General features: G+C 40.8%; 1 protein-coding gene across 4 annotated transcripts in view; it reads right to left on the reverse strand.

Annotated features, from left to right (window-relative positions):
• The window catches only part of ZNF423 (zinc finger protein 423), a 706,298-nt gene that overhangs the window by 77,040 nt on the left and 605,092 nt on the right, over positions 1-24,166 (reverse strand). For all 4 annotated transcript variants that reach the window (XM_029608490.1, XM_029608489.1, XM_029608492.1 and 1 more), the window contains one exon: positions 10,608-10,739. In XM_029608490.1, the coding sequence (XP_029464350.1) occupies positions 10,608-10,739 (132 nt within the window). The remainder of the gene's footprint in view (positions 1-10,607; positions 10,740-24,166) is intronic.

Genomic DNA, 24,166 nt, shown 5'->3' on the forward strand with positions numbered 1-24,166 from the left:
TCTGTCCTAGGTGTATCACCTAATAACTTTATTGAATCTCCCCTAGTCTTTGTACTTTTTGAAAGAATAAACAACTGATTTAGATTTACCTATTCCACTCCACTTATTATATCATAGACCTCTATTATATCTTCCCTTAGCTGTCTCTTCTCCAAATTGAAGAGCCCTATCCTCTTCAGCCTTCCCTCAAAGAGGAATCGTTCCATCCTCTTTATCATTTTTGTCACCCTTCTCTGCATCTTTACTAATTCTGCTATATCTTTTTTGAGGTGTGATGACCAGAACAGCACACAGTATTCCAGGTGCGGTCCCAACATGGAGAGATGCGTGATATTCTCTGCTTTATTCTCCATTCTTTTCCTAGCAATTCTTTTCTTGGCTGCCACTGCACGCTCAGTAGAGTATTTCAATATATTATCCATGATGACACCTAGATCCTTGTCCCTGGCAGTGACTCCCAATGTGGAGCCTTGCATTGTGTAGCTAGAATTTGGATTGCTCCTCCCTACATGCATCGCTTGGCACGTGTCCACATTAAACATATGCTGCCCTTTGCATGCCCAGTCTCTCAGTCTTGCAAGGCCATCTTGCAATTTCTCACAATTCTCTTGTGATTTAACACCTTTGAATAATTTTGTAGCAGTAGCAAATTTGATCACCTCATTCACTGTTCCCATCGCTAGGTCATTTATAAATAATGTTCAAAAGCAGCAGTCCTAGTATAGATCCCTGGAGAACTCTACTATTAACCTTTCACCACTATTTAGCCATACTCTTTGTTTTTTATCTTTTAACCAGTTCTCAGTACACAACAGAATACTGCCTCCTATCCCATGACTTTTTAATTTCCTTAGGAGTCTCTCATGAGGTGCTTTGTCAAACACATTCTGAAAATTCAGATACACCATAACCAGTGGCTCACCTTTATCCACATTTATTCATGCTTTCAATAACATGTAGGAAATTGACGAGACTAGATTTCCCTTGACTAAATCCATGTTGATTTTATCCCATTAAACTATGTCTATCTATATGTTCAGCAATTTTGTCCTTTAGAATACTTTAAACCATTTTTCCCGGCACTGACATCCAGTTCACTGGTCTATAGTTTCCCAAATCACCCCTGGATCCCTTTTTAAAAAACTGGCATTACATTGGCAACTCTCCAATCTTCAGGTACCAACATTTATTTTAATGATAGTTTACAGATTACTAACAATAAGTCTGCAATTTCATCTTTCAGTTCTTTCAGCACTCTGGGATGTATAATGTCTGGTTCAGGTGATTTACTACTCTTTAGTTTGCCAGTTTGCCCTAGTACATCTTCCAGGTTCGGATTTGTTTCAGTTCCTCTGAATCATCACCTTTAAATATCATGTCTGACATGGGTATCTGCCTTATATCTTCCTCAGTAAAGTTGGAAGCTAAGAAGTCATTTAATTTCTCCACTATGGCCTTGTTTTCCCTTAGAATTCCTTTTATCTCTTGATCATCTAATGGTCCAATGTACCTGAAAAAGCTTTTAGTATAAATTTTTGCTTCCACATCAAGCTTCTTTTCAAATTCTGTTTCAGTCTTCCTTATCAATGCTTTGCATCTATCTTGCTAGTGCTTATGCTGCTTCCTGTTTTCTTCAGTTGTATCAGTTTTCCATTTTTTGAAAGATGTTATTTGGTTAGAATAGTGTCTCCTCATCTTTTAACCATGCTGGCAATCATATTTTTTAATGTATGGAATACATCTGGTCTGGGCTTCCAAGATGGTACTTTTAAAACAACACCCATGCCTGATGTAATTGCTGGACCTTTGCAGCTGCTTTCAGTTTTTTCCTAATCATTTTTCTCATTTTCTCATAATCTCCCTTTTAAAAGTTATATGCTATTGTTGCGCCCGTCAGTTGCAGACAGCTGCGACCTCTGTTGCTCACCTCTTTTTTGCCTGCTCCAGTGTTTTCAAGGAGTCTTTCGGCCTTAGCCTGCAAAAGTCGCTCTCCCTGGCACCCCCGGGATGGTGTGGGTGATCCCGGACGCCATCTCGATGACGGAGTTACCTAGGGCACGAGCGCATCAGTCTCCCTCTTGTTCCCATCAAGGCGGGAATCTCTGGGGTGTTCTCACCTGTGACGTCACCCGCCAAGAGGTATTTAAACCCTACACTTCCTGACATACAGAGAGTTAGCAAGGACTTCCGTCTTGCCTGATTCCACTCCTATGGAGATCTTCTCTTTGCTTCACAGTACTCGTTCCTGACTACTGATATTGGACTTAAGGTACCCGCTCCTCGGGGGCCTATTGTGCTCTGGCTATGTGCTCCTCGGAGGGCCATCTTGTTGCAGGAATCTACTATTTCTGTCTATGAGTACCATCATCTACCACCTTGGTGACAAGACCTCCGGTGTACCCCGTACCTCAGGCCACTACCGAGCGCTCTCTGTTACCTGCCTCATCTCTAATAGTGAGTGCCATCGTCTTTTCTGCTCCTCTGCTATGAATGCTTCTCTCTCATCTCCACCTGATTCACGGTGTAACCTGCACTGCGGGCCACGACCGGATCACATCCAAGAAGCATCTCCACTCCAGAGGAGCTGCCCTGGCATGTCCCGCTCTGTGGACCATTACCAGGAGGACCAGCTTCGCACCACTTCACTCCAGACTGAGTATATGCCCACCTAGTGGGATACCTATGTTCCTGGTTAATAAAATCTATTACTGTTGTCTGTCTACTGAGGCTAGAGCCTCTCATAGTGAGTCCCCACAGGGCTCCTCCCTGTGGGTGAAGCCAACTCTCACTACGACCCAGGGGTCCACAACCACACCGAACGATAACAGCTATCACCGTATATTTCCTTAGTGTCCTCTCCTCCAGTTATCAAATCAAATTTGATCATATTAGGATCACTACTGCCAAATGACTAACACCATTGCCTCTTTCACCAAATCATGTACTCCACTAAGGATTAGGTCTAAAATAGCTTCCTCTCATTGTTGGTTCTTATACCAGATGCTCCTTAAAGCAGTCATTTATTTCATCTAGAAACTTTATCTCCTTAACATGTCCTGATGTGACATTTATCAGTCACTACTGAAGTAACTGAAATTATCTATTATTATGGTGTTGCTAATTTTGTTAGCTTCCTTCTATCTGTTCATTCTGGCCAGGTGGATGGTAATACACCCCCACTACTTTTTGATTCCCCTTTTCTAATGGAATGTCTATCCATAAAGATTCTACAGTGCATTTTGTTTCCTGTACAGAGCATTTTGTTTCCTTTACTATGTTTGACTCTATGACCTATTTATGATCCATCCTATCACTGTGATATAATTTGTACCTGGTATTACAGTTTTCCATTGGTTAACCTCCTTCCATGATGTCGATGCCAGTTACATCTTCCAAGGACACTCATGAATAACTATGACTATAGTCATTTTTTTTCCAATCTATGCTACCTCTGTTTTGAAGGGAGGTTTGGATAGTTTTAATTTGTTATACTGTAGCCAGTCTGAGATATTTGTAAGCCAATTGTTTAGTTTGATGATTGCATGATAAGGGTCTGAGCCTGGAGGGCACCATAGCTGGATATCATCTGCATTGCAGAGGTAAAGAATCAGAGTTTCTGATTAATTTGCCAAGTGGGGCAATGCAGATGTTGAAGAGAGATAGAGATATGATAGATCCTCATGATACACCACACTGAAGGGGTTGAGGGTAAGAAGATTCCTGTCCAAGGGAGATAGTATGAATAATATATTTAAAGCATGCTAGTGCTGGGCTGAGAGCCCTAGGTCCATTAGCTGGGTGATAAGGAGTTTGTGGTCTATGGTGCTAAATGCTGCTAAGAGGTCCAGGAGCACCAAGAAGGCAGTCTGTCCACAGTCTAGGTAGAGCTATAGACATTCTATAAGACTTACAAGTGCAGTTTCTATGCAGTGGTGAGAGTTGAATCCATACTTGTAGAATGTCAGTTAATTATATAGTAGGACCATTTTTTTTCAGTGAGCTTGCTAAGGAAAAAGATGCTTGAGCCTGGGCAGTAATTGCTCAGAACATTTGTGTCCAGGTTTGGTTTCTTCAATGTAGGCAACACAGCTTTTTTTAGGCACTTTGGTAGGTGGTTCTCTGATAGTAAGTGTTGACAATAAGCTTGAGATATCTAATTAGGCCAATTTTGGCTTCTTTGATGAGCCAAGAGGGGCAAGGTTCTTCCAGATGTTTTGTGAGCTTGAGGTCTGAGATAAAGGAGTTCATATCTTTTTCAGGCAGGGAGATGAAAGAGAGGAGGGCAAAGTATGGTTTGTTGTACATGGGGAAAAATTATCTAATTTTGATTATTTACCATGCAATGCCAATATAGGTAATACCAATACAACATATTTGTTATAATGTTCTGCACAATAGGGGATGGAGTTTTGAATATGGTAAAGGTGATCAGGGCCTGATGTACAAAAAGGTCTATCTCATTTTATATCTATGGGAAAAATGGCTGGTATACAGACTCCAAATGCATGTACCACAAAGGAATTATTTATATATAAAATTTATTTCCCGCATCTTCCAAAACAATAGTCCAGGATGGGTTACAATTATAACATTCATAAAGAAGTATGTAACAAAGAAAAAAAACTAAATGTTAAAAGCCTGCTGGCATAATAAAATTAGAAACAGTTTTCTAAATCTTTGTGAGTCACATTCTATTCTTAAATCTACCGGCAAAGCATTCCACATAGGAGCCAAAAATGAGAAAGCTCTTTTCCTAACCATCTGAGACTGACAGTCTTGCCTCAAGGGTAACTTGAGCAATTTGGTTCCCTCAGATTGTAACGATCTCAGTGATTGATCTCATTGCAACCTGGTTGTAACCATACCTTTATGGAGCAAAATTATATACCATAACTAGTATTTTAAACTGAACTAAAAAACTTACAGGAAGCCAGTGGAGTTCCTTCAGTATCGGTATTATATGATCATGCCTACTACTGCCACTTAAGACTCTAGCAGCAGCATGATGAACCATTTTCAAAATCGAAAAATCTTTGGCAAACCAGCAACTAGGGATGTGCATTCGTTTCATACGTTTCCCATTATATGGCAATTAGATGTGCATTTGTTTCATATGTTTCATATTACATGCTTGTATAGGAAACGGATGAAACGAATGCACATCCCTACCAGCAACTATACCATTACAATAGTCAGTAAGGCTCAGAACCAAGGCCTGAACTCCTCTTCTGAACAATGAAGGCAGCAATAAAGTTTTTAGTGGCTTCACCATCCTAAGGGCCTCATTAGCTAAGCATTTTTCCCACAGACACAGAATGGAAGAAAAGACTTCATAAATCAGGCCCTAAGTTTGTAATATACCAACCTTGCCACGTTCTTCACATTTGTAGAGCAATGAAGGAGTAATTGATTCTTGTGTTTTGTTTGCTGCAAATACTCAGAATGACTGTTTAATAACAAAAAGGGCTGAAGACTAAGTTTTGCATTTTTTCAAATACAAAACAATGGATCAGTAATATTAACTGATAAGAAATCTGGACAACAGGCAAAATGCTGATGTCAGCAGAAGAATATGCAAACAATTGGCTTCAGGAAAAATATACAGATGGACACCTTCAGGGACGGATTTAAGATTTTGTTACCTCAAGGCACTTTTTTGGTGCTTTGATGCTTTTAACCTCTCACCTCCAGTAAGGGTCTGTTACAGGTAGCAGAAGGCTATTCTCTGCTGAATAAGATTTACAGAGCTGGAGTCTGTCCAACCACTTACATTCCTGAAGCTCCTGATTTGGCCCATCAGAATGATTCAGAGTAAGTGTCAATGCAGAGATGAAAGACAGGAATTCAGAATTGCCACATTACCTCTATTTTGCCCTTAAAGATCCCTAGACAATATTATGAGAGAAGCTATTTATAAGATGTGGCTTGTTTACTTCTTCTTATCCATTATCAAGTTTGTTTAACAATACATTATCCAATGTCCAAAACAATGATAATTTTTCTAAATTTTCATAATCAGACTAAATCAAAATCTTTCTATTCAAAGCTACTGTAACGTTTGGCTAGCCATAGGACAGCCTTGCAAGCATCCGCACTCAACTTGGATACCGTCCAGTGCTGACCTCCTTCCACATGGCCTGAACGCCTCCTCCCACCGCGCCGATCCCTAGGGTGTGTGCCCATGCCACTGGCCGGCTTTAATATGACCCGCGGCGGTCAACCAGCATCGTGGCAGAAGGATGACATGAAGGGCTGGGGATTTAAAGCCCAGCAGCGCTCCCACACTCCGCCTCAGCAACAGGTCTCATGCCTTGCCCTCGGTACGTGTTGCTATTGTTCCTGTGCTTGTCTTGCTTCCTGCGACTCCTTGCCATGCCTTTCCTTTGCTGTCTTGTGCCTTCTGCACTGCTCCTTGCCTCTCTGCCTCGTCCTGGTCCGCCCTTGCTTGATTCTCTCCTTGCCAGTCTTGATATCCACTACACACCCTGACCACTTTCTGATCACTGCCTGCCCTGACTCTTGGCCTGGATCCAGTTACAGTCTGAAGCTTGCAAGCCCTAACCTCAGCCGGTACCTGGACTTTCTCTCTCCAGCCGCTCTTAAGGAACACTCACCTAAGTCCTGCTGGCCCACGGAATGTAAGGCTCAACCCGTGGGGAAATGGGGCTGGGACAAGCAAAGCTCCCGCTCAGTCCTAGCAAAGGTGTGTTCGCCAGCAGTTGGCGTGGGCCTGGTAGGTTTGCTTACTAGGCTGCATCAACCATGCGTCAACCATGCCGCAGCTCAAGCGCTCACAACTATGACAGTTTGAAGTGGCTTCTTTTTTTGTTATATTCCTTGCTACACATTGACAATTTGGAGTCTGGTAATATACCTAGACTACACACTTCAGTCAATATAGTTAACACAACATCACCATGAGAAATATGTAATTCTTCAAATGGGGGTTATTTTCCTACCCAGAACAACTTTGCTTTAATTAAATGTAAAGAGGGATCCTTATTTCCTAACAAGACACAAATTTTATTATGGTGTTGATGAAAGAATGAGACTGGAAAACTCATATTTGCATGGGGAAAAAAAAAAGCTGAATATCATCCTCACAGATGTAATATGACAGACCCATCGCTCTAAAGAATGATCTAATTGTCGAGAGACATAAATGAAACAACATGGAGGATAGGCATGAACCTTGGGGAACCCTGATCTTAAAAATCGCCTGATGAAGAGAGATGACACCGTTGAACTTTTTGTTTTCTTTCTTTTACAAAGGAACCAAACCATTGTAGCATAACTCCTGGTTCATAACACTTTTTTCAAGGATTTTGGCTAGCATTGGAAGATTTGAGACCACATGAAAATTTGCAAGATCGTCTAGAGGTAAATCCTCACTTTTAAGAACATAAGAACATGCCATACTGGGTCAGACCAAGGATCCATCAAGCCCAGCATCCTGTTTCCAACAGTGGCCAATCCAGACCATAAGAACCTGGCAATTACCCAGACACTAAGAAGATCCCAAGTTACTGTTGCTAGTAGTAGCAGTGGCTATTTTCTAAGTCAACTTAATGAATAGCAAGTAATGGACTTCTCCTCCAAGAACTTATCCAATCCTTTTTTTAAACACAGCTACAGTAACTGCACTAACCACATCCTCTGGCAACAAATTCCAGAGTTTAATTGTGCTTTGAGTGAAAAAGAACTTTCTCCGATTAGTTTTAAATGTGCCACATGCTAACTTCATGAAGTGCCCCCTAGTCTTTCTATTATCTGAAAGAGTAAATAACCGATTCACATCTACCTGTTCTAGACTTCTCATGATTTTAAACATCTCTATCATATCCCTCCTCAGCCGTCTCTTCTCCAAACTAAAAAGTCCTAACCTCTTTAGTCTTTCCTCATAGGAGAGCTGTTCTATTCCCCTTATCATTTTGCTCGCCCTTCTCCATACCTTCTCCATCGCAACTATATCTTTTCTGAGATGCAGCGACCAGAACTGTACACAGTATTCAAGGTGCAGTCTCACCATGGAGTGATACAGAGGCATTATGACATTTTCTGTTTTATTCACCATTCCCTTTCTAATCATTCCCAACATTGTTTGCTTTTTTGACTGCCGTAGCACACTGAACCGATTTCAATGTGTTATCCACTATGACGCCTAGATCTCTTTCTTGGGTGATAGCACCTAATATGGAACCTATAGCATGGGTTATTTTTCCCTATATGCATCACGGTGCACCTATCCATATTAAATTTCATCTGCCATTTCGATGCCCAATTTTCCAGTCTCACAAGGTCTTCCTGCAATTTATCACAATCTGCTTGTGATTTAACTACTCTGAACAATTTTGTATCATCTGCAAATTTGATTACTTCACTTGTCGTATTTCTTTCCAGATCATTTATAATATATTGAAAAGTATGGGTCCCAATACAGATCCCTGAGGCACTCCACTGCCCACTGAGAAAATTATCCATTTAATCCTATTCTCTGTTTCCTGTCTTTTAGCCAATTTGTAATCCACGAAAGGACATTGCCACTTATCCCATAACTTTTTACATTTCCCTAGAAGACTAACATGAGGAACTTTGTCAAATGCCTTCTGAAAATCCAAGTATACTACATCTACCGGTTCACCTATATCCACATGCTTATTAACTCCTTCAAAAAAGTGAAGCAGATTTGTGAGGCAAGACTTGCCTTGGGTAAAGCCATGCGAACTTTGTTCCATTAAACCATGTCTTTCTATATGTTCTGTGAGTTTGATGTTTAGAACACTTTCCACTATTTTTCCTGGCACTGGTCAGGCTAACCGGTCTATAGTTTCCCGGATCGCCCCTGGAGCCCTTTTTAAATATTGGGGTTACATTAGCTATCCTCCAGTCTTCAGGTACAATGGATGATTTTAATGATAGGTTACAAATTTTTACTAATAGGTCTGAAATTTCATTTTTTAGTTCCTTCAGAACTCTGGTATGTATACCATCCGGTCTAGGTGATTTACTACTCTTCAGTTTGTCAATCAGGCCTACCACATCTTCTAGGTTCACCATGATTTGGTTCAGTCCATCTGAATCATTACCCATGAAAACCTTCTCTGGCACGGGTACCTCCCCAACATCCTCTTCAGTAAACACCGAAGCAAAGAAATCATTTAATCTTTCCGCGATGGCCTTATCTTCTCTAAGTGCCCCTTTAACCCCTCGATCATTTAACGGTCCAACTGACTCCCTCACAGGCTTTCTGCTTTGGATATATTTTTAAAAGTTTTTACTGTGAGTTTTTGCCTCTTCGGCCAACTTCTTTTCAAATTCTCTCTTAGCCTATCTTATCAATGTCTTACATTTCATTTGCCAACGTTTATGCATTATCCTATTTTCTTCTGTTGGATCCTTCTTCCAATTTTTGAATGAAGATTTTTTGGCTAAAATAGCTTCTTTTACCTCCCCTTTTAACCATGCCGGTAATCATTTTGCCTTCTTTCCACCTTTCTTAATGTGTGGAATACATCTGGACTGTGCTTCTAGGATGGTATTTTTTTTAACAATGACCACGCCTCTTGCACACTTTTTACCTTTGTAGCTACTCCTTTCAGTTTTTTTCTATTTTTCTCATTTTATCAAAGTTTCCCTTTTGAAAGTTTAGCACAAGAGCCATGGATTTGCTTACTGTCCCCCTTCCAGTCATTAATTCAATTTTGATCATATTATGATCACTATTGTCAAGCGGCCCCACCACCGTTACATCTCTCACCAAATCCTGTGCTCTACTGAGAATAAGATCTAAAATTGCTCCCTCTCTTGTCGATTTCTGAACCAATTGCTCCATAAAAATGTCATTTATTCCATCCAGGAACTTTATATCTCTTGCATGTACCGATGATACATTTACCCAGTCAATATTGGGATAATTGAAATCTCCTATTATTACCGCACTATCAATTTACACACTGGTCTAAAAGTAACCAACTTTAAATTCTTGGTAACAATACCTTTATTCAATGATTTTTTTCATTATATTTATAACAATACTCATTGCAGATTCCTTCATCCTATTAACATGTATATGTCTTTTTTTTTAAGAATGAAGCACATGTATAATTTCAGAAATTCTGGATGATTACTGGCAAATATAGGGCCAGAACAGATTCTAGCTTTTCCACATTATGGCCTTGAATCATTATTTGCATACTAGAAGAAACTCTAAACACCACTGTTTGCTATGCAGAGTCAGTTTTAGGAAAGGGAACTGCTGGATGGTAAGAAAGTGCCACGTGTGCCCAAACTGCACAACACTTTCAAAACCATCGCTTGGATTTCAAGAGATGAAAATTAAATTCAAATTACAATGGTATTGACTTTTTAAAGAATGCACAGGTTTGGAAAATACCATGGAAGATTTTTTTTTTTCAAATTGCTTTTCCTTTTCAAATGCTTGCCCGTGTTTAAAAAAATGACTTTTCAAATGTCCCTTAATGGAAAGAATGTTTTTTTTTTTTTTTTTAATTAACCAGAGGAACAATGTATATTTAAAAATCCCCTAGTGTGTAATTTCTGAATCAAACCATGCATTGCGAAGCATGTCTAGGTACTTTGTGTCTTACCTGTAAAACAAACAGGGCATTTGAATGTGCCTCCCATCCCTTCAAAGCTATGCTCAATCAGGTGGCACAGAAGCTTTGCTGGAGAGTCAAACATCTGGTTACACAGCTTGCATTCATGATTGATGCCTTCCTCTGCAAGGTTCAAATGTTATAATTTGTTAGTGACACAGCATATTACTGTCTGAAATATAGTAGTCTGCTAAAAAAAATGCAGTGCCAGATTGCAGAGATTCTAGGACCCAAAGCTATTATTTCTATAATTCCCTGCACAAGTGCATACCTGGTTACGTAGAAATATACAGGTTTGGTTTTGTGCACTGCTGTCACACATAACCAGACATAACACAAACCAAAGCAACAGTATTGAGAATTTTGGTCTACAGACCCGTTTTACCGTAAAGAGCAATTATTCCTGCAAAGGAAAACACTAAAGGCAAATCATTAACGTTATATAAATTCTAAAGTACTAAAAACAAAATCGTACAGCTTATGCACCAGAGGAAGCAGTTTTTAGCTAACATTTTTCTATGTTTAGTAGAAACAGACTGTATAAATTCATTCCTGTTCAGTTTGCAGTAACTTTCTTATTTAAGCGCAGTCTTTCAGAAATGCACACATCGAGGGAGTATCAGAATTGCTTCCTGGATGGTTAATTGTCCATGATTTCAGCACAACAGAAAATATTTTTTAAAAAATTGATGGAGATGCATGCAAGTTCAAGAAATGAAAAAGAAATGACATCCTGCTCCAATCTGGCAGCTTTTTCCACACGCCACCTTGTCCCTCCTCCATCACTAACAATATTTCATATAATTATAGAAAGCCAAATCCAAGCTGGAAGGAAAAATAATAAAAATGTGATAGGTTCCTGCAGATCTGGAAACATCCTACTCGAGGCCAGACCTTTTGATTTGCAAATCCAGGTCTGAATTCTGAGGCCTTCTCACCTGTGGGGCTTTTAATCCCACTCCCACAGGAGTCTATTATATATTTTCTGTATCTCTAAAAACCATTGCATTAAAAAAATTGCAAAGAGAAAGCAGCATCATGGTTAGCATAACAAATGTTTCCATTTCATTCTTGCATTTACAAAATCAATATTTCCTCATATATAAAAATACTAAACTACCCAGAGACACAGACAAGAATGTTGCAATTTACAGTAACTTCTCTAGATTATTTTTTTTCCTGGTCGTATACAACTTTATCCAGAAATAAAACTGCATGGGTAAAAGCTCTACAGACAACCATTTTAGGGTTTTTTTGTTAAAGATGACATAGGTTAGGTACACCTATGACACTGCAATGTCTGAGAATCCAACACTCTAGAATTCAAGCACATGCTGCTGCGATTTGGCTAGAGCAATGCATAGCCATTTTCCTCGTTTTTATATATATATATATATATATACATTTTTGTTTCATGCCAGGCATCTATAAGACAGACGTAACTCCAGTGAACTCTGTAGCCCCTCTCATTTGTCAAATAAAAATCATAATTGCAGTGCTTGCTGTGCAAGACCTTTGCGTGCTTCTCTGCAATCAGGTCCGTACGTGGATCTATTTATTAGAATGCTAAGCAAACGGCACATTGTAAGTAAAGCTGCTTGGGTTGCTTTCTCACTCCTTTCCTTTTCAAGCTCAGAATAATAAGCATTAATTTTACACTTCATTTCTCAAAAAAATAATAGGATGCACTCTTGTTTAAAACAAGCAGGCCTGCTGGATTCTGTCAGGCTGAAACTATGTCAGGCCAAAAGAGGAACAGAGTGCTTTGTGTAAAAGTATCATGGGGAGATGATAGTATCCTGTAATGTTCTCAGTACCTACTTTTGTCTCCAAAAGCGTTTGATCCCTGACAGACACATACTTATTTCCATACTGGTCTTGGGGGAAGCCAGTAGGAATGCGAGCTGATTATCTGAATCCTGAAGGTGAAACCTGGGTAGTGTTCACTGATGTCAAAGACAGGCATTAGTCTACATTTTTAGGCCCATAATTTACTGCCTGTTAGTGAGGATTAGTGGGTTGCACTGACCCAGTTGAACTGTGACAGAGAAGCGCACTGCTCATTGTTCCCGGGTTCAAATGCTTTTACTGTACATGATTGCTCCACTCGTATTCATGTGACACTTGGTACAGCAGTTGCTTTTGCTCTCCGTATGGCTCACCCTGACAGGAATATACTTCCCCGTAAAGTTGTTTTTCTTGAAGAATGATGTCTCAAACACGTACCGCAATGAGTTTCAAAGTCTATGACCGAGCCAGTGCTAGTAGCCTCCTGGCGAGGATGTCATGTAATTAATAATATTGTATTAAACCTATATATCAATTGCATTTCCAGCTACAGCTCTATAAACCTGATTAATGGCAATATAAGGGAAACACGCCAACGCTGTCAACTGCTGACGTGTTATCCAACCAACAACAAAGAAATGGTTTGAGCAATAGAAGGACAATCGTCTTTACTGTTAGTTAAAACTTCTCTACATAAAACTTGATCTAATAAAGCTAATTTCTCCCTTTTGGGCAAGAAAGCCAGTCCCAAACCAAGCTGTAAAGGTCGACAGGACAATGTGAGGCTTGATACTTTCCATCACCACCACTGTGTAACAGCCTCTGCCTCTGTCCTAAGAACTACAAGTATTACTGCTTCACCACCGCCTTGGAATGGCTCAGATTCTCCCATTTTATGTCTACAAAAGAGTCCACGGTGTATATTGCCTCTGGGGAGCATCCTTACCCGAGCAAGGCAACAAAGAGGAAAAAAAAAAAATCCCTTAGCTGAAACAACTAGACTGCAAGCTGATATAAAAAAAAAAATACGACTTTGAATTTTAAGAAAACAGTTAATATATCCTGTTCCTAATGAATATATCCAGACTCATTAAAGAGAAATTCTGGTCTAATTAAAGTGTGCTCTGTGAGGAATATTTTCATTACAGTAAGCAGAAGCAGATATTGGCATAAATATAGAAAAGTAAACAACTATAAAACCTGGGGCCTTTATTAATATGCAAAAAATGTTTAAATGAGGAATGTATAAAAATAAAAGATAAGAAGGAACGAAGCAGAGGATATTTTGCTCGCTTTGGCGAAACAAAATAAAAAAAAAATATGTTCCTGTGCACGAAAATGTGAAAAAGCAGTCAAATATGACAAAATACACTTTCCTATAAATAAAAAAGAAAAAGGAAACGTAACAGCAGCTGGAATAAAACCATTCGTGTCACTTAACTGTATACGGCTAGCACAGCTTGTCATTAAAGAGTACAAAGATACTTAGTGGAAAGCAGGGGCAGAAGAGCACTAGGAGGACAAGTCAAACAGGGGTCACGTCCTTAAAAGCCCATTATGAGTAACACGGAATTTCTCAATATATCTATTAAAATGTGTCGGTGCTATTGCTCAGATAAGCTATGTTTTACCAATCCATTGCCACTTGTTAGTTCAGAAACCTTGCCTTACTTTACAAAACATGTGTGCTATATTTCTTGCTTGTATTTTCCTAATTAATCCAGGAGGAACTGTAGCGCCCTTCTCTAGGTCTCCAGATATTACCCCTTCCAGTGTCTTTCCGGCGAGATGGGACCCCATCTTTTCTCCCTGGTGACTTGGAGAGACACAAATGAGCTATGCTAGCCTCAGCTTGGTACCAGTGGGACGAAGGTACTCTTCAAAACAGTACCCTGACAATTAAACAGTCTGGGTTTTGAAAGGCCTGGGATTGATGGCCTGGACAGTGGAAATATTACCTGGGGAACTGGGCCAGCATCCTCAGAGGCTCGCTGGAGGTCAGTTGCTATGGTAACACAGAATGAGCTCAACCTTGTAACTGACCCTTATCTTTTTTTTGATCTCCGGGCCACTTGGGGCCATAGCTGGAAATCAACTGGAAAATAACCTGGTCACATATCCGGAAAAAAAAAAAACCAAAACAAAAAACCCCCAAAACTATTTATACTTATTGCAGATATATCTTTTTTTTTTTTTTTTTAAATAAATTTGTTTACTGCAAGATTCTCAGCTTAATAAAAAAAAAAATATACAATTGAAAGTTTACTCAATTTCATTGGCTTAAATGCTTCTATCATACAATAAACTATTTTATAGGCCTCTAAGATTTACAAGTGCAATAAAATTTGAATGTCTTGATATATCCTACCATTGTTTAAATGTTATTACCCACTATGTTTTGCCATTTTATCTCTAAATACATCTATAATACTTTCAAATTTATACTGCAATACTACTATTTACCCTAACTATATTTTCTGATATGTTCTGACGGCTAAACTTTTTGCTATTACCAAGTTTTAGTCTACTGTGGTTTTAAGCATAACCTAATAACCAAATTAATGGAGAGAATGAAAAGTGCACGTCTGGAGCCTGGAACGCAGGCACGAGGCCCTATTCTACTGCCACATCTGGCAGAGGTGCTGTCCTTGGACAGCTCTGGATGAAATCCGGAAGGAGAGCTGGAATTCTGTAAAAGTTACGCCCATAAAAAGGAGCATATGTACGCATGTAAGTAGCCTCTGTGTATGTACTCCATATTTTATAAAAGCCAAAAATATGCACATATTTTCACTTTCGCGCACACAATCATGCATGCAAAAAGGGGCGGTCTAGGTGTGTTCCAGAGCGGGGCCAGCATTTACATGCGTAAGTTGCTATTTGAGAGATGCTTACATGCGTATGTTCTCCAATTCGCTCGCGTAGTTTGACACCTGCTAATTATCTGGCGCAAGTGATATTGAACGTGTTTTATTGTGTGGTAATGACTGGGTGGGAGGCTTCCTTGAACTGGGAGGGGGGGAAGGGAGTTCAGGCTGGAGAACCAGGAAGTTCTTGAAGGCCTGGAGAAGGACTGGTTGAACTGGTGGACTAACTGGTAAAACTGGTAATTTCCTTGGCACGCACACATTTTAAAACTGGCCGACTTGAGCGCGGAAATCGGAAACCAAACTGAAGAAAACTCCTCAACTACTGTATACTAAATGATTTTCAAACAAAAAGACAAGAAGGGCCCAAGAACTGAAAAGGACAAATACTGTCCCCTTCCAATGTGAAACAGTTTATGTCAGTATTTTGTTGTAGTAAACAAAAAAGAAACCAAGTTTGATGATATTTATTTTTACAATATCACAAGTATAGAGATCTTGTCAGATCCCTACTAGGACTTGTTCAGAATATACTATCACAGAGAATTAGTGTAGGAAGGTAGCTCCCCTATGGAAGAAGAGTACATGGTGTGTTTCTCTGGTATACTAAGCCAGACCACCATTTTAGCGTGAGGATTTTCTGTTTCCTTTTGCAGGGGCAGCCTGCCAAGGCTGTCCCCTGATTTTTTTTTTCTGCTTGCTTAATTCTTAGTGTCTCCATGGAGACTTTTATTTTGGGATATGGGAGTTTCTTTACACCCTCCCTATCCTCTTTTTCTGTTTTTCAATTGAATATTTGAGTTCTGAGTAGCCACTAAATAGGGACTCAGTTAAGCTATCTACTTTGCTGCTCTAACATGATATATGTGCCTGAGCCTGAAAACCAACATGGAGAAGGCAACTGACCCAGAATCCTCTGCTACCTTAGCCTTTTTCTTGGCTATATGAACTTCAAATGCCTTACTGAGCCTGACCTGCAGGAATTCCAAGGACAGCTGGACAGCAGTTGAAGCTGGCGACAAGTTGTGATGCCTAATTATAGGGTCACAAAAACAGAAGGCAATGGTTGGAGCTTCAGGCTATAGAGGCACCATTTTTCAGGGGCATCTGTAAACACAGCCTAAGATGTGTTAATTGCCCTGACCAACAAGATTCTAACAGAACAAAAGACTATCTAAAGAGTGATGGTTAATGGGCTCCACCTTGGAAAAATAATCAAAGTAGCTTAGGGATAATCTTATCATGCTGTTGACATGATAACCTATGTAAATTATTCTCTGGGTAGTCACGCACTTCTAGAATTTCTAACCTAGTACTATATTGTATTTTACCTATAAAAGAAGGATCAGTTCATGTATATAATGAGATGCTGGTAGTCCGTTTGCCAGCGAAATGGCATCAGCATCTCCCAAGAATACTTATATTGATCAATAAAAAAATTATACTTTCTACAAAATCTAAGTGTTCTTGTATCCCTGAATGTAAGTGTCATAATGGCCTGGCCCTTAACAAACATCAGTGGGAGAGGTTGCTTCCCTGAGAAAGAACCTGCTGATCATCAGTATCCAAAAGAGGGTTGACTTACAGATATCCAGAGAAGAAGAATAGAGAGGAGAAAGGAGAAAAGATGGACCCCCCCCCCTGCTAGGACCCATAAATATCTACTGGAGATTTTGGGAGAAGGATTAACAGGAGTATCATTTTGATACCAAAAGAAGGAAGAGGAGAATAACTGGTGACACTTAGGTACTGTGAGGAGAACATGAGCTCAGAGGAGAAAGCTACATGGAGAGGTAGCAGATGAACGATTGTGTAAAATGGATTCCACCTTTAATACTTCACCTATATTAGGAGGGATGCAATAAACTTGCCCTATGCCAATGGGAGGGGGAAAACATCAGATTAAAAACTGAATAGGCGTTACTATCTTTAAACAAGACTTTGAGAAGTTACAAATTTATTGAGAAGTACTTGTAACATTGATAAGTGACACTAATAGCTGTAAAGAATATTTTCATCATTTCATAACATCTCAGTAATGGTGGAAACCAAGTCAGTTTCCAGTGTGCTTCTTACTTCATGACAACTTTAACACTTGTCAGTGCCGTTATCATCACTGCTGTATACAATGATTTGAACAGGGACTTAAGCAATTACAATGCAAGGGCCTTGAAAATTATCTCCCCCCCCCCCCCCCCCCCCGTTCAGGGAATCCTGGTAAATAATATATTGGACATAAAAGGGAAGTTATCACCTGAAACTGTATTTGAGATATAGCCTCTGGTATACAACCAGCCCAAGGGTTACATAAGAAAAGTAAGACGCTCCATAGCTAGGATTTCCCAAATGTGCTTAACTCAATCTGCCAAATAAGTAAGAAATGTGGGTTGGTTTTTTTTTCAGACTTCTACTAGACAAATTCTGGCAGCTATGATTCAGAATTAATTTACACTTCCAAGAATAAATGTGTTGCACAGGAAGGTCTAACGGAGAACAACTGGATGAAGAGGAAGGTCAGAAGCAGCTATAGCTGATTTACCTCTATAACTTTGATTCTGTGGTTTTGCACGTGCTGTCAGGACCACCGCACGTGAACTAGGTTTCCTTTCCTCTCAACCACCTCTCCTGCATGGGGGCAGCACTGAGAAAACAGTATGCGGCCTACACCGGCAAAGAATGCTATGCCGGTTTCTAGAACAGACACACAAACGGAGGGCTGCGCAGTTCTTTTCCAGTGAGGGAGACCCGCATGTCTCTTTCTCACTGGTGAATGAAGCCGGCAACAGTGGTCATTCTTGATCAGTAAAAGGGAAAAGTCCATGGCAGAAATGAGAAACCCCCCCTTACACACACACACACACACTCTCTCTCACACACACACACACACACACACACACACACACACACACACTCACTCTCTCATACACACATACACACACCTGATACATACCAGATCTGTGGAACAGAATATTCTCAGTCTGGTACAGTGGGCTCAGCGGCTGTGCTGCATCATGCCATGCAGAGAGATATCGACCTCATTTCCAGTTCAGGTCTTCCTCTTACCAGGTCATCTGAGGATTAGGCTCCTCCGGGAGCCGGTGGTGACAACTAAGTTGCCTGACTTAGGGCCCGAGATGGCAGGGTTTGGGAAGGAGCCTTGGTACGTGGCTTCCAGCCACAGACTGGCGCTGTGATGAAGGGACTGAAGTTGGAAGGGGATATAAAATAAAGGGGGGGGGGTGGAAAACTCCTCAGTTGCTAATGAAGGCTTATGGCATATTTTCCTACATCCAGCAGAATCTGAACCTACTCAGGATTCGCCAGTTATTACTTTCCGTGAGGCCCCTGTGTTCACATCACGTCCCTGCCTTAGGTGCCTATGCTGTGCCTCGGGGTTTTGCCTCTCAGTTTGTACTATTGCTCTTTTTGATGTACAACCCAACTCTTTTCCCTCCTAGACCCCATTTTGGATCGTCTGCCTCACAAATGAAGGGGAGAAAGGTGATGCTTCAGTACTAGGGGGACTCCCTGCTTTGTCCTGTTTGGGCAGCCTGTAGATAGGGATTCACCCGTGTGTAAGGACTGCCATTCTGCTTGTCCTTGGAGAAAGCAGAATTGCTCACCTGTAACAGGTGTTCACCGAGGACAGCAAGGATGTCAGTCCTCGCTATTCCCCTCCCGCCTCCCCTGTGACTTGGTTTCTCCATGTATCTGTTACATCATGGACTGAGGGGGCTCTGGCTGAGAGATAGGGAAGTGGCTACAGCTGCACATGCTCAGAAGAGCATGCTGAAAGCTCTAGAATCTTTGAGATCAAAATTCTGTGACGGGCTCCATCAGATGATGTCACCCATGTGAGAGGATCTCCATCTTGCTTGTCTCCTCCAAGAAGAAACAAATCCCCAGATAGTTCCTAATGAAGACTTATGCCATCACATCCCAGCCTCTGATACAACTGGGTTAGAAATCCAAAGGGGCAGGAGGAAACTGCCCTTTTAAAAAAAAAAAATAGAATATGCTCAGCCAGAGTAAATTTACTTCTCAATTTCCTCCTTACAATGTTATTATGTAAATAATGAGCTGCCTGGAAAAAAAAACATAATAGTTGGTCTGCTTAAATGTAGAAGGCTTGACAGGACAACCAAGAGATAAGAGGGGGGAATATCATGTGCAAAAACTGAAGAAAGAAAAATGAATGGGGATAGATACTTTAAGATTCTGGAAGGAAAGTTAAATAAGTGAATGGGAAGAGACCCCTTAATCCAGAGAACTGAAAATCATGGCATAATGATCTAGCACATGGAGAAGAAGCAGTGGGTGTGAGGCAAAAAAAAAGCAGAGAATGAAGAGCTGCATAGCTGGAAGGGCACTTACTACTACTATTACTACTACTACTTATTTCTGACGCGCTACTAAACTTGCACAGAAACCGAGAGACAGTCCCTGCTGCATGGAGTCTAGTGAAGACGGTTATGCGTGACAAACCAGAATGTGCAGGAAGTGCATTGATTGTAGAGAAGTATTTAGGATTTAAAGGAAGCTTCAAAACTGTGAGTTTTTAAATTGGATTTGAATACAACCACAGAGTGAGCATAATGCACGGACACAGGAAGTCTATGTCAGGTACCCACCACAGAGAAGTGGAAAGCACACTCGGGAGTTGGGGATGGAGGAGAAGGGCACAGATCAGAGCAACTTGCTGGATGAGCGGCGCTCACAAGGAAGCACATAGGGAGAGCGAGGAAAAGATCCGCAATGATGAGCTGCAGTGAATGCATTTATAGCCGAGCAAGAGAAGCTTGACCCGTATGAGACAGTGAATAGGGAGCCAGTGCAGCGACTTATGAAGAGGAGTTACACAGTCGTTGCGGAATATTATAGAGAATCTGAAAGTGGAGCTCAAACTGGAACCTTAAACATGCAGGCCGTCATTGTAGGTAATGAAGGAGAGGAAAGACTTTTGTAGTCAGGAAAGTGAAACCCAAGGCAAAGCGAGGAATTAAAAGCTGAAGACAGTGTGTACGAGCGTATATAACCAGAACATTAAAAAAAAAAAAAAATCTACTCAAATTGCTGCACTGTGTGTAGGGCTCCTCGGATAAATGAAAAACAGGACTACAGCCAAGAATCTTCTGCTCCTAAAATATTACTTATTCTAAACATATAGGGTGTTGTTTTATCTACAGATTCCCAGGGTGGCCGAATGTTTGGGCTAGCTGTGTGGGAGTATTATTTTAAGGAAACGTTCTTATATATTTTCTTTTTTGTTGTGTTTTGTTTTTTCTGAAAATATTCCTCTTTATTGGAATATAGCACAGTTTACAATTCAAATATAGTAGAAAAGAAAAATCGCATCAACATGCATGTTTACAAAAAGAAAAAAGAAAAATCCCCCAAATTTAAATCCCCTTAAACAGACAGAGGAAAAGATAGAAAAGGGCCCTCCCGGCATGAAAGCATGTAGCAAAGAGGAGACCAAATCATTTCTGAGGCACTCTCTGATCCCAACACTGGTCCAGAGACATCAAGTGCACTCGCTGTGGTGTCTTTTGGTCCCCTTAATCTTCTCGGCTGAACTTCTCCACTAGAGTAACGTCACGCTTCCAACATAGCAGATGGGACCCATATCTTATCCCCTTCTCCTGCCTGCAATTCCTCCAAAAAAAGCAAAGGCTGAAAGACTATTGTATAGGGCAGTGGTTCTCAACCTTTTTTCTATTGGGACACACCTGGCAGGTAATGCTTACAGGCGTGACACACTGAGCACTTGACCATCACGGGGCTAAATGTAAACATATACTCTACATCCACAGGACCCAAACTCCAACCCCCCCCACCCCCCCGTCTCCCCGTCTCCAGTGAATGCAGAGCAGAACTAGGATATTTCAAATACAACTCGCCACATAAAAAAGGTATTCTGATTCTGGCACTATCTCAGTAACAGAAACACAAACTCCCTTACTACCAGGCGCATTGTAAAATACAAAACCTGAAAAAAAATATTCAGCATATGTGTAGCAAGCCCTCCATACCATAGCAACACTAACTCCAAGAACTCAAACAGCGATAGCTCTTCCTATGAAAAGGCAGCAGTGCAGCTCCAATGCATGTCCTAATGAGAGTGAGAAAACGCAACGAAGAAGATTGATACAAATCCCTACCTACTAGTAAAATACCTCACCTCAGTCACACATACAGATCCGACCTTCACCAAATACAGAATAAAAGATCACAAATTACAAACGTGGAGACAAAAACTGGAATGAAAACCTCAAAAAGCCACTCTGCATGCAGTGCAAAACTGGAGAGCTAGAAACAGAAATACATCTCCTCCTACACTAAGCAAAGTACAAAGAGAGAAGAAATGCACATTCCCCAAGCTGACATAGTAAGGCTCTTGCACCCCTTGACACTCTCTCTCCATGCCTCCATCATCCTTCACTTCTCCCAATTACTCACTTTCAATCATCCGCTCACACTCACATCCCAGCCCACCATTCCCCCCCCCCCCCCACATCCTCTTCCCTGTGCTCCCTCTCTCCCCTGCTTGACTCTCCCTACCCCCTTCATCCCATCTCCCTCCCTGCCCAGCTACTCCGACCCCCTGTTTCCCAGCCCTTCCTGCTCAGCAGTCCCCACACTCCCTCTCCTTTACACCTTTATCTTTCCAGCATCCTCAACCTCCTTTCCCCCACCATCCACAGGGTGAAGAGCTCATCAGCAGCAACACTCCCAGTCTCAGCAGGGGAAGATAAAGTCCCATCAGGCCCAGATCAGCAGGAGCTGGCAATGTCTCGCTCTGATTCGGGTGTAGGAGGAAACAGCCTCCTACTGGGCCAGAAAGAAGTGAGAGGAGCCTCCCATCAGGCCCAATATAAGAGAAGTCAACCAACTGCCACTGGGACTGATAAGGAGACAGCAGTCTTCTGCTGGCCCTGAGACTCACCTCCCAAGATCCTGCGACACACCAGTATTTTATTTATTTATTTATTTAAGGATTTATATACCGGAGGTTCCTGTATAATATACATATCACCCCGGTTTACAATGAACAGTAACTATCGCTTCAAGTTAGCGGTTTACAATGAACATAGTTAATCCAAGAAACAGAAAAAAATATATATATATAACAATATATAACAAGTATGTCCCAACACACCTGTTGACAACCACTGGTATAGAGGACATTCCATGTCAAATGGACCAATTCAGAAAATCATCCACGCTCAACCTCCTTCAAATTGAACACAATGTGTGGATGTTCGCTAGGGCCTGAAACGAAACTATGCAACATTTTTTCAGCTGGATCTCTATTGGTTCAAGAGCTAGAAGCAGCAAAATGAAGGTCACTCAGAGTACTGTGCTCCACACAACACAAAACGGTCACTTTGTCCGGGGCACTGCAGCCAAACAACCCCTGTTAGGGGCCTGAAATTTTGTGGATTATTTACAACCTCAGGGTCCAAACTTTGCATAGGAACTTAGCACCAAATGTGAGCTTGCCATCCTTATCATGGGCCAACAAACTACGTGTACATTTTTATAAAAGAAATTGAAGGCCTACTTTGACTCCTCATTGCTCCTGATGTATAGTTCGATTCAGGCCATAACTGGATGAGTAGTCATGGCCCATAACATACATCTAGGATTTGCACTATGAGGCTTTGCAGCCAATTGGAAACAAAGATACAGTTATATAAAGATATGATGACACCTTCTTATGCGAAGTTTCATCATTTTTTGGGTGCAAATATCACTACTGTGTAGTTTTTTGGTTTTTTTTTTAATGTCATTTGAAAGAGCATCTTTTTTTGCTACAAAACTCATCCTGTTGCTTTTTGTACCCAGCCTTGCTTTGGTCAGAATTACAGTCCCAAAGACAAGCATCATTTGCATGTATGAATGCACTATGTTAAAAAGAGCCATCTTTGGCACCCAACTGTGAAACATGAAAATGAGCTAGAGATGAGAAATTTTACAATGCAGCTCAGTTTACTGTGCTTACCACACTTTTAGCTTTTGATGTATTTGTTTAGACATATTTTCATAAATTAGTCATCAAAGTCAGTGTAAAACTTTGTATGCTGATTAGTTACCTTGCACTGCTCAGTGGTGGCTGAGCCACTCCTAATTCAGCAAAATTGACAACACCATTGCCTAGGGGCCACTCCAGACAGCCAGACAATTGTACCAGCCACTGGTTTCCAAGCTTTTATTTAAGCACAAAACAAGAAAAGGCAACACGCTACATATGAGAATTGCTTAAACTGCAGATTTCACAAAAATCCACTTAGTGATTTTTTTTTCTGCCTTGCACATGCTTTTGAATGTCCATCAACGCGTGATGAAGTGGCTTGTGAATAAACGTATTGCCTGCCTGATGAAGATGTTATGGGTGCATCAAGGGTAGCAATAACGTATTCTTCTGGAACCCAACATGTGTCTCTATGGGGCGGCAAGAAATTGACCAAGACATCACATTCCTCATTTGAGACTTCACATATATGGCCAATCCACCAGGATTTATCATAGATGTAAGCTAAATACTGACCAGGTTGGAAGCTGGATACTTGAAGGGCAGGAAAATACGCACGCTCAAGTTCTAGAACACTTGCAATGAATAAGGTGACGTCATTCTAGATTTTGCTAATGCAAATTTTAGTTGCATCAGTGGGCTTGAATTGATGATTTTCTCTTGTGCCAGTAACAACCTTTGCTAAACCTCTCATCCTGAACAGGGCTGATTGCTTCATAGTTCTCCTTTGGCACAAAGGAAAATGTGATACCAGGGACACAAAGAGCCCAATGGCATCACAGGCCAAGGCATGTTCCCAAAATCTCTGCCACAACACACCGCTAACATGACATTACCATAGCTCCTTGTGAAGGGGATAC

This window comes from Rhinatrema bivittatum, chromosome 7 (genome assembly GCF_901001135.1).
Source record: "Rhinatrema bivittatum chromosome 7, aRhiBiv1.1, whole genome shotgun sequence".
NCBI lineage: Eukaryota > Metazoa > Chordata > Amphibia > Gymnophiona > Rhinatrematidae > Rhinatrema > Rhinatrema bivittatum.